The following is a 12,161-nucleotide window of genomic DNA, read 5'->3' as shown; positions in this document are numbered from 1 at the left end:
GTAGATGACTTTTTCCCCAAACAGAAGACTTAACACCCATTTTTAATAATTATAAATCTGCCTTTATTTTAAAATTTATGTAGAAATAAATCACAAATCTTTCTTATACATCTTTTTATTCTCCATACAATCTCATGTACAAGATAGTAGTTATTTCTTTTTTTTAATTGACAATACATTTTTTTCATATAATGTATTCTGATCACAGTTCTCTCATCTCCTCCCTATAATCAGATGTTTCCTGTCTGACTACCTGGTCCCAAATAAATACACAGAGGCTTATATGAATTGTAAATGTTCAGCCAATAGCTCAGGCTTGTTACTAGCTAACTCTTACACTTAAATTAACCCATATTTTTATTTATGTTTTGCCATATGGCTCATGACTTGTTATCTCATTTTCTACATGTCCTGCTTGCCCAGCATCTAGCTTGCATCTCCCCAACTCTCCTGACTCTGTCCTTCTTCCTCCCATCATTCTCTCTGCATCAGGCTGTCTTGCACATTCTCTTCTTGCCTTGCTATCGGCCAGTCAGTTTTTTATTAACAGTGAGCACAATCCACAGCATTTCCCCCTTTTTGTCTAATTAAGAAGGAAGGTTTTAACCTTAATATAGTAAAACTATATACAACAAAAACAGTTAAGTAAGAATTATGGTAACAATATCCAATCTATTTGCATTTGGCAAAGTTAGAGAAAATAATTATCTGTCTTATCTTAATGACTCTAAAGTTTTGTATCTAATCTACTTTCTATTATAACTAAGGAAAACTATAATTATAACTATTTAGTCTTCAACTCCATCAAAGACCCCAGAAGGGTGAAATGTTACCTAATGACAAGGACATCAGGCTGCCTGGACAGTCACCCAAAGTTCCTCTATAACATTGGGGCATCCAACTCTGGCCTACAGGCCTAGCTTATCTGACAGACTTTCCTGTGAAGCCAGGAATTTTGAAGGACTGTCCTACCTTGTCTTGGCAAAGTTCAGCAGAACTTCCCCACCTCCCTACCCTTCCAACTTCATGTCTTCTTTCTTTCTCTTTAGAAAACAAACAGGCCAAGGTGGAGGGGGTAGGGGTGGAGGTAGGGGTGGATTAAACAAAAATGAAGAAAAATCATGAAAAAACATATGTGTAGACACACACACCATAAAAACACAAAATTGGAACCATAATATATGAACAAAAGACCAGTAAGATTTTTTTTTAAAGCCCAAATAAAGCATTATGAGAAAAAAAAAATCTCCAGAAATACCATTGAATTCATTTTGTGGGAGCCATGTACTGCTGGGCTTGGGGACTACTCTAAAGTGAGTTTGTGTAGCCAGTGGGACTCCATTGGAGAAAACTAATATTTCCTATTCAGGTGGTTGATAGCTTCTGGATTAAGGATGGGGGGTCGTGTCCACTCCCCATCTCAGCTTGGATCATTTCTTATTCTAAAAATGAATGGGGCTTTTGCTCTTGTAGAATAACTTTCCCAGTAAGGAGTGGGAAAGGGAAGAAAAGGAAAGATGCCGACGGGGAAGAAGACGACACCGAAGAAGCAAAGACCTTAATTGTAGAACCTCATGTTATTCCCAACAGAGGCCCTTATCCTTACAACCAGCCCAAACGGTAAAGACTGCCTACCCTAGTTACAAGCTTGTTTCTAAATTCCCTTAGTCTTTTAAAGCATTTGGGATACTTTTGTTTCAAACCTTAGGATTTTTTCCCTTTGGTTCTGTCAATTGTCTGAGTAGCTGAGAAATTTTAGCTAATTCTGTAGTTGCGTTTCCAAAGCAAATGTTTTCTGCAAATGTGAAAAGTCAGCATTGCACAACTGCTGGCATGTGAACATAGAGCTGTGTAGTAGTGGTCTTCGTGGGTGTGTGGTGGGACTGCAGGGGCAGTGCATTTGGGAACTAGAACTTCTGCTGGCTAGATGAGGCCTAGAATAAGCTAAGTGTATTGGAAATAACTGCTCTGTCCATAAGAATTATTCTCTGAGGGTCAGGGAATAAGAACAAGTAGATGTTTGAACCTCTCTGTTCATGGCTCTCTAAGTCTTCACTAAATATCATTGCATTTCTAACCAACTTGTATTTGCTCATCTATTTGCAGTAATACAATTCAGTTCACTCATACACAGATAGAGGCCATCCGGGCTGGGATGCAGCCTGGACTGACTATGGTAAGCAAAACTGATTGACTTTTGAGTGTTTTTAAGTAATTGCAGAATTGTATGCATGAGATGTTGCTGCTCATCTCAGTGTTCATAGGTACATGTGTTAGAATATGGCATCTCTGTTATATCACCTACCCTCCTTTTGCTGTTAACCATAGAAGTATTGCAACAGATTTTTGGTCAGCAAAGCCTATAATAATGTTTACTTTCTGGCCCTTTACAGAGAAAGGTCTGCATTGGTTGTGTTTAATTTCCCAGTACGTGTGACTTTTTCTCTTAGCTCTCAGTTGTTACCTTTTAGTCTAAATCTGATATAGTCCAAGAGTATGCATTTATGTGATATTTCTTTTTCATCGTTTCACTTTTGCTTGTTTGGTTTTTTGGTTTTGTTTTGTTTGTTTGAAGTGAGTTTTTTCTGAACAGAATTTTTGGGATTTAAAAGTGTTAGCCATTAATCAAACACTTTTTTCTGTGTATATTTTTCTCTCCTTGGAGGTCAGTGACATGAAATTTATACTTTTTGGTGTTCTTCCATAGATGTATGAGTTTCTGAGGTTGGGTTCCTCTGTCCTGCCTATTATGTTATTGAGTCCACTCAGTGAAGTTTCTTTTTCTTTTTTTCTACATTTTTAATTACTGTTTTCTAATAATGAAGTAACTTAGTGTTTGATATGTATTCATCATTTTTTTAGGTTGTGGGCCCACCTGGTACAGGTAAAACAGATGTTGCAGTCCAGATCATATCCAACATATACCACAATTTTCCAGAACAGAGAACTTTAATTGTTACTCATTCGAATCAGGTAATTGACTATCTGTGTGTCTGTATCTGTTTGTCTGTGTATGTATATATGCACATGCACATACTCAGGACTTTTCATTTTGAGATTGAAACCATTGACTAACCATATTGGTAGTATGTATTTCTCTTTATCTAATAGAGTGTGTTTCTCAGTGCAGAGATCTAAAGTGTGTGAGTACCAGCCTGAGTATAAATGCCTGTGAAGGTACATGTGAATCTGTTTCATAAAGGATCCTTGTGTGCTGTGTTAATGCTTCCGAGGGTGTCAGAGCAGTGAAGAATAAGTATTCTTCATTAGCTCCAGCATAAATGTGACCAGCAGCTCCCAGAGCATCCCCTTGGTGAAATGACTTTCCCCTAAACCTGGAGAAACTTACTCTCAGAGTCTGCCAGTGCCTGCAGTTGATGCGTCTTTGGAAATTTTGAATTGTCAGTCATTCTGTTGTTTGCTTAATTTGCATTTTTATTTATTTTTAGTAATGCTACAGTTTATTCATCTGGCATGCTTTAACAATAGTTTTGGAATTTATAAATAGTGGGTAGTTTGTACAATATGCCAAATTTTTGTTGACTTATTCATTTGGGCAGAAGGAGTTAATTTGTTCTCCACCTGAGTAAATGCAATAAAACAAAGTTCCAGGACTTTTTTTTTCTTTCTATTTAATAAAGTTTAGTGTATAATCATGTGTTAGTAAGCTCTTAAGGTGCACAAACAGTAAGTCATACCTTATCTCACAGCATTTCTGACTAAGTTCTGTCTCATGCCTTGTTGGGACTTGTTACAGTGCATGCTATTTAGGATGGGCTTGTGTAGCTGTCCTAGAGAAGGTCTGTTGCAGAGATACCAAAGAAGCCCTTGTTACTAAGGCCATGTTGTCCTTTGAAATGCAGATTCCCTGGTGTCTGTCAAAGAGCTGATTTTCATTTGACTTGTTAACTCTTCGTTTGCCAGCTCTTCACTTGACTGTCTCCTCTGAGCACTTCTCCAATACCTTTCTATCTCAGAAGGAAATCTTGAAGTTTTTCTGAATTTATGACATACAGTTTTTCTGTCTCAATTCTTAGTACAGATAACAAATAATACTATGCAGTCCAATTGTTTGGGTTCTGAGTTTTGAATAGTATGAAAAGCTAGATAGTGGGAATTTGAAATTTAAAAGAAAGTAATGACTTCCATCCTTAAATCTGCTAGAATTTTGGCAGCAAAGGATACGTGTAGCATTATGGAGCCTGAATATGTGTGTTAGCTTGAGGGGCAGGTTTGGACTACTATAAGTGAGGATGGGTGCTGACCAGTGGCTAATACTGTAAATGATGTCTTTATTTAGTGTGTCTTCCCAAATTATCAGACTTCTACTTTTCTGCAAAATTTTTTGCCTTTATACAAAACTTTTCCCTAACCCACAGAGGTTGGAGAATAAGTATTAGTATTTGAGAGAACCCTTAATATAAACATTTCAGAGGTAGAGAGAAGTGAGTTCTAAATGGTTTCCATCGGAGCAGTTTATGGCAGCAAGTACTCTCTGATCATTGTATAGAGAGAATTGGGCTTTGGGCCTGAGAGGTGAATGATGCACTTTCTCTTTCTCTGGCCCTCTTGGTGAAGCTACCCTCACACGTGTGTGTGTGTGTGTGTGTGTGTGTGTGTGTGTGTGTGTGTGTGTATATATATATATATATATATATATATATATATAGAGAGAGAGAGAGAGAGAGAGAGAGAGAGAGAGAGAGAGAGAGATTCTCTGCCATGTCACTGCCCTTTTTCAGCAATGCTGTGTTCTCTTTTTATAAATTAGACATAGTGATTTTAGATGTAGGTGGTTTTTATAATTTCCAGGCACTCATTTGGCCAAGTCTATATAATGCAATATAAGAATCAGTATTATTATAATCTTGTTACAGTTTATAAATGGCCTATAAATGGCCTTTCTTCAATTTTAATTTTGATTCTTATATAACTGGGCATTACTGTATGGTTTTAGAAACTAGTTTTTGTTCTATTTCAAAGAACTTAATAAGTCATTTAAACTCACTGTTATGCATTTGCCTTGCTGACCAGGCTCTAAACCAGTTGTTTGAAAAAATCATGGCTTTAGACATAGATGAACGCCACCTCCTGCGTCTGGGTCATGGAGAAGAAGAGCTAGAGACAGAGAAAGATTTTAGCAGGTAAGAGAATGGGGTGAATGTTGAAACATGCACAAAAGAATTTTTAACCTTTTCCTCCTTATTAGAAAAAAATACCAAGAAAAGAGGTGTGTAACCAAACTTAATTCAGAAGGTTCTGGTGTCACCTAACTAATCTGTATGTTGATCTGAAAGTACAGGCACCGTGCACTTTAGCTCCACTGTTTGGTATTACTTACTATAAGAGGAATAAAGTTGTGTAAATCTAACCTTTTTTACAATAATAGTTTGTTTCTTCAAATTATAATAACTCATTTCACTTATATAGAAATTCAGATAAAAAGCACAATTAATAGGTGTACATATGTAATGTATCTTTTGTTTGATGAATATGACCATTGACCTAAAGTGGTAACAGACATCAGAAGAATGTTATATTACTGTGTTATATCTATTCAGAGTTCACTTATTACAGAGTTCACCAAATACTTAGCTTAAAAGTTAGTGTGTTACACAGAAAGAATAGCACAGTGTAAGCTGATGAGGCCCTAGATTCTTGGGTTGGATCAGCTGGTGATACTTGTGAAATCTTTCCATAGGTGTTTCCTCATGTCAAGGCCATTTCTAACACTAGAGTAGGAGGAGTTCAGACGGTGTGTAAGGTGATTCCCACCTGCAGATGAAGCCTGATGGCCTGAGTTAGATCCCTGGCTTCCACATGAAGGTAGAAGGAGAACCAACTCCACAAAGTTGCCCTTTGCCTTGCATATGTGTGCATGCACACAAAAATAGTAATAGTTTAAACATCAAAATGAGTTAATGCTAAAGCTAGTTGTTCAGAGGTCAGTGAACATTAAAAGAATGCTTAAAATTGTAGTCCAATGGAATTTATAATTTTAAAAACATTCCTTTTTTTTCTTTTCTTTTTTTTTTTTTTTTGCTGTGACCAAAAATTTTAAACTATAGATAAGCAAACAAAAAAAGTTACATATCATATCCACATATCCGTGTAAGTTTTTTTCAACTTTTCATTCTTTAGAGCACACATCCTGATTTGCTTGGTGTAATGATGGGAGCCTGTGACCCCATGACTGGGGAGGCATAGAAAGAGGAGACTAGCTGGGCAGTGGTGGCACACACCTTTAATCCCAGCACTCGGGAGGCAGAGCCAGGCAGATCTCTGTGAGTTTGAGGCCAGCCTGGTCTACAGAGCGAGCTCCAGGACAGGAACCAAAACAATACAGAGAAACCCTGTCTCAAAACAAACAAACAAAAAACATGAGAAAGAGGAGACTAGATTTCTGCCCATCCGGGCTAAAACACAGTTGAGGGAGGAAGGGGGAAGAGAGGAGAAGAAAGGAAAGGGAAATACAAATATAGACCAGTTCCTGTTTCTTGCTGTTTCAAGTAAGCCTCTGCGCACTGGAAGACCTAGGAATTCAGAAATGGACTCTTCCTTTGTCGAGCCTGCCACATGATCCATAGCACTGATCAGACTGCTTACTTGTATTCAGACACTGAAGTGTTGTGAAAAAAGTGTGTATAGACTTGGCCTAATTCTGTTTCCACTAGGTTTATTCCCATGTATCTTTGGACAGGGTACTCCCAAACTTCTGTTCTCACTCACTCAACTAGATTTGAGTGCCAGACTATACGCTAGAAAATATAGATAATCTAGAATGCATTTTTAAATTACTTTTCAAAGTCTCTGAAGCATTCTGCTTTTAGAATAGTTGAGCTGTTCAAAGTCCCCAGTCTGTCCACTCTGTCCTAGCCTATTGGTCCAGAATGCACTATCACATATGTGGAAGTTTTGTAGAGGTACAAAAAATGATAGCTTGCTTGATTGATTTGTTTCTCCACTCAGACTGTTAACATGTTTGCATATAAGTACTGGACCTTCGGTTATACTTTAAATAACTCCCTTCTGGTGTGGACCAAGATAAACCACTCATAGTTTAATTTATCCACCATTCATAATTAACTATAAGTTAAATTGGCCTTTCGTTTTTTTCTCTCTCTCTGATCATTTGTAGTTTCTGTAATGGTTTCTTGAATTCTTTTGACAGATTTCATCAGTCTTCATTACAGTTTTGCCTTCTTACCTGTCTGATAATTCTAGGTATGGAAGAGTTAATTATGTCCTGGCTCGAAGGATAGAGCTTTTAGAAGAAGTCAAACGATTACAGAAGAGTCTGGGGGTTCCAGGAGATGCTTCATATACCTGTGAAACTGCAGGCTATTTCTTCTTATACCAGGTAGGACCGGAGGGCTGGACTTCATAGTTATTGTCTCAAGTAGGAAGTGCTCTGAGTTCTAGAGACTTCTTTTGAAATGTTATTCTTGTTGTTTTAGTACTTTAAAATATATGGCATTTCCAAAACTATTAGGAACACTCTGTGTTTTTATTATTACTTTTTTTTTTTTTAAGCATTTGCTTGTTTATTTTGTGTGTGCAGAGCACAATTTTGTGGAGGAGTGGGTTCTCTCCTCTCACATTGTGGACTCCAGAGATCAAGCTCAGATTGTAGGCTTGGTAACAAGCACTTTTACCCTGAGCCATCTTATCTGTGTTTTCAAATTTTATGGTTCAGTTTTCTTTATAAGCAACTCTGAATTAAAGCTGATATTGCTACATTTGAACTCATTTTCCCTCTTGTTTGCTATTCTCATTTTCTCTCTACCTCACTAAATATTGTAACTAAATATTCTACCTACCCAGTTCATGGCGAAGTATAAAAGTATAAAAGACATAATCTCATTATGTCTTTTATTAGCTAGCAAGGGAAAGCATATTGTTCTTTCTAATACCCAGAAATAAAGTATCTCTTAGACTAATTGATTTCAATTTAAGGCTGTGATTTTGTTAAGATTAATTTTCTGAGCAGGAAAACCATTGAGAAATAGGAAACCACATAAATGAATAAACGGTAAGTCATTTCCATTACTAATAATTCCAAGTGAATTAAGACATATTCAAATAGTGCCAGTTTTATGTTACTTGTTATCATTGTAGTATGCTGTTTGTGTATTTTAGAAATGTTATAACATTGAAATTTTTTATAAATATGAGAGAATGGTCTTAATCTCATTAGTGGCTGCACAAAACACTTGAGTGCATTTAAAATGAGATTTTATGGGTTTTGTGAAACAAACAAGACATACACTGTCTTGCAAAGTAGTCTACTTTACATTCAGACTGTTGAGTTAGTTTTCACTAGATTCATTTTCTTTACTTAATGCATAATCTAGCCGGCAAAGTACAACTCGGGTTTTTCCTACAGGTGATGTCACGTTGGGAAGAATACATCAGTAGAGTTAAAAACACAGGGAGCAGCTCGCCAGATGCTGCAGAAGTCGCCACATTCTTCCCATTTCATGAGTACTTTGCCAACGCTCCTCAGCCCATCTTTAAAGGCAGATCTTATGAAGAAGACATGGAAGTTGCTGAAGGGTGCTTCAGGCATATTAAGAAAATTTTCACTCAGCTTGAAGTAAGGTTTCTCAACTTGTTTTAATGCTCTTTTAAAAGTTTGTGGTTTATCTCTTTAATGAGGTAAATTAAATAGTCAGATATTGCAAACCAAATTGTTAATTTAAGCAAAAGTTTTTTAAATATTTACTGTGATTGTATGTGTGTGTGTGAGAGAGAGAGATTGCTATGTAGGCCCTGGCTGGCATGGAACTTTCTACATAAACATACCCAGGTTAGCCTAAACTCACAGAAATTTTCCTGCCTCTGCCTTCCAAGTCCTGACGTGCACCATCACACTGAGCCAGGCAGAGTTTTAGATAAGAAATAAGCAAGAGTTAAATGAGTTATATCCCTTTTATTCTACTAGTATTTAAGAAAGTAGTGTTTCCTTTAGAATTTAGTTTTCTTTTTCATCTCAAATTCACTATGTAGCTGAAGATTACCTAAGTTTCTGATTCTCCTCTATCTCTTGAGTAGTGGAATTGCAGATGTGCACCACCACACCTAATTCACACAGCGAACAGGCTTTGTACACAGTTGGCCAGCGCTCTGCCAGCCGAGCTACTGATACCACAGCCCTTCATCAGGAAACTTAACAGTAGTAATCCTTCGAATGCGAATTTGAGACATGCCATTTATTAGTTCTTCGTGCCTCTTGATCAGCAGACACAAAATAAAGTTCCTGTATTAGCCAGGATGCCTTATCCTGATGTGAAAGTGAAGTAAGAACCATCATTACACACAGAGACAGAGAAGACTGGGACCTGGGAGCCAGCTGTATCCCCTCTTTTGGGGAGCCCTATAACAAACACTCCTTGCAGTGGTCTTTTAAGCAGTCATCTTCAAGCTTATTTCCTGAGTAAGAACATCTAGAAGGTGTCACTCCAAGTACAAAGAAGAGGGACTTTGTGTCTTCTGTCTTCTAAATATGCTTCCACCCCGTTTCCTATTATCTGGCACGTAGTTGGTATTTAGTAAATATTGATACTTGTGAGTAGGTAGATGGAGATATAGGATAATAACAATTTACACCCAAAAATTATAGTGCTATTACATAAACACAACATCACAGGATAAAATATATTCAATACATAGTAGCAGCTGCCTTCTTGAGGGAGTGCAGAGAAGGATGTACAGAGCACCTCACCTGAATCAGTAATGCTGAAATTATTTGGGAAACTATTTTAAAAAATTGAAGTACATGTGTGTAGTGTTGAAGTCTGGTGAAACCTGGTCCTGTTGTACCTGTCCATCCTCTGCCACAGCTGAGCTTCAGACTGATCCTTGCAGATTGAATGACCCTGAATTCTATGTCAGCTGCCTTTTAGCTAGATTCAGCCATATCCTGAGAGAGGTGGTAGGAGTTGAGAAGAGACAGTCCAGAGTTTCTGACCTCAGTTCCCTCTGCTTGGGTTTGACCTCCTGTTACTCCAGTTTCTGTTAGACTGGCCCACTACAGTTCCAACTGGTGGGCTAGCCCAAGCCGCTGGGCTAGCCCAAGCCGCTGGGCTCTGACAACACCGCTTCTCCTTTTCTCCTTCCTAATCCAGGAGTGACAGTGACTTCCCTGCCGCCGACAATCTCTAGGTTAATTCACCCCCTGGCTGGCTTCTTAGTCTTTTGTCACCTGGGTACACAGCTGTTTGCTCTTTGGTGGGAATATATGAGATAGTTTTTCTTTTCGTAGAGGGTCTTTGAATAATACAGGTACACTGGTAATTGTTATTTTACCAGTGCTCTTTTTTTTTTTTTTAATTTTTATTTTGCAATACAATTCAGTTCTACATATCAGCCACAGATTCCCTTGTTCTCCCCCCTCCCGCCCCCCTCACCTTCCCCCCAGCCCGCCCCCCATTCCCATCTCCTCCAGGGCAAAGCCTTCCCCACAGACTGAGATCAACCTGGTAGACTCAGTCCAGGTAGGTCCAGTCCCCTCCTCCCAGACCGAGCCAAGGGACCCTGCATGTAAATAGTTTATATTGCAAAAAGGTCCAAGTTATAGCTTGAATATCAACTCTTATTTGAACTCAAACAGCGTCCAAATAACAAAAGGAATTATAACTCATTAGGCTTATTATTTTATTCTGGTTTATTATGCTTGGTTTATAATATATTTATGTATTATGTTAGTAACATCTCAAGAACTGTCTGATTAGGTGGGTTGTGGTTGTATACACATGAACTATTGTCCTAAAATTGTCTCTCTGGTGCTCATTCCATAGGAATTCAGAGCCTCAGAACTGCTTCGCAGTGGACTGGACAGATCTAAATACCTTTTGGTGAAGGAAGCCAAAATCATTGCTATGACCTGTACTCATGCTGCCTTAAAACGACATGACTTGGTGAAGTTGGGTTTCAAGGTAAAGACTTCCATCCTAGCTCATCTTCTCATTGGGTCTTTGCTCCCTCACTCTTTTCTTTTTGTGATGATCTAGACTTCTTTCTTTGGGGATTTGTTCACTTATAAAAGGTCTCATTTGTATTGTTTTAAAGCTCTTTTTTAAAAGTATGTGGTAATATAACATTTATATGATTAATGAAGCTAAATCTAACTTAATTTTTGAGTAATTTGTCTACCAATTAGCATCAATCATTTGACTGTCTAACCAGGTTATCATAGTTAAGCTTTCAGTTTTACTGAGTATCACTTATTTTTAAAATATATATATATATATATATATATATATATATATATATATTTAAACAGATTTGAAAGCTATGAAAGTAGTATTTCAAAAATTCTTTTCACCAGAGACATTTATCTACAAACAGTATTCACATAGTAAATATGCATCCAGTCCTCATTGTCTGTTCAGAGTAGAATGATTTCATTTATACTGTCAGGTGAGATATTAAAATAACTTACTGTATGATAAATATGAAGAGGATGTGGTGTTTATGACACAGTTCAAGTAGAACGTAACAACTGAGTAATAAATTTGAATTTTCAGAGTTTTTGTTACTGTTAGCAGTACTAACCAAAACTCTCACTTGAATATGCATCTGCAGACCTTCACCCTCTGAGGTTAAGGACGATTGAAGAATAATCAGGCTGTGAACTTGATTGCATAATTTATACATTGCTGTTTTAATATGAAATTACTAAGGCTTTTTGACCATTGTTAGGCTTATGGTGGTAACTGCTTGGATTTTCAGCTACCATTTGACAAGATTTTCTTTTTCAGTATGACAACATTTTAATGGAAGAGGCTGCTCAGATTCTGGAGATAGAAACCTTTATACCTCTTCTTCTACAGGTAAGAAATAAAGGTCCAAGACAGATTTTTAGGAATTCATGGGCATTGGAAAGCTGTACTTAGGACGCTGATTGTCATGGTTCCATGCTCACCCTGATTTCACTTTATTTGTTGTTCCATTTTCATCCTGTAAACTCTCCCTTTAATCTACTCCTGGCTTTTTATTCCCTTTGAGAGACTTTTTGAAAATCCATGGTATAAGCCAGGCATGGTGGCTCACACCTTTAACCCCAGCACTTGGGAGGTAGAGGCAGACAGATCTCTGAGTTTGAGGCCAACCTGGTCTACATAGTGAATTCCAAGACAGTCCAAAAACCAATAAAAATA

The 12,161-nt window shown here is 37.5% G+C and overlaps 1 protein-coding gene across 1 annotated transcript in view; it reads left to right on the top strand.

Moving 5' to 3' along the window:
- Aqr (aquarius intron-binding spliceosomal factor) overlaps nt 1-12,161 on the top strand; it is a 77,981-nt gene that overhangs the window by 52,222 nt on the left and 13,598 nt on the right. Inside the window, exons 21-28 of the mRNA XM_059261107.1 lie at nt 1,474-1,620; nt 2,107-2,176; nt 2,863-2,973; nt 5,035-5,144; nt 7,225-7,360; nt 8,387-8,596; nt 10,800-10,937; nt 11,763-11,834. Of these exons, the coding sequence (XP_059117090.1) occupies nt 1,474-1,620; nt 2,107-2,176; nt 2,863-2,973; nt 5,035-5,144; nt 7,225-7,360; nt 8,387-8,596; nt 10,800-10,937; nt 11,763-11,834 (994 nt within the window). The remainder of the gene's footprint in view (nt 1-1,473; nt 1,621-2,106; nt 2,177-2,862; nt 2,974-5,034; nt 5,145-7,224; nt 7,361-8,386; nt 8,597-10,799; nt 10,938-11,762; nt 11,835-12,161) is intronic.

This window comes from Peromyscus eremicus, chromosome 4 (genome assembly GCF_949786415.1).
Source record: "Peromyscus eremicus chromosome 4, PerEre_H2_v1, whole genome shotgun sequence".
NCBI lineage: Eukaryota > Metazoa > Chordata > Mammalia > Rodentia > Cricetidae > Peromyscus > Peromyscus eremicus.
Note: the sequence above shows the minus strand (reverse complement) of the source record. Positions and strands in the feature narration are given on the sequence as shown.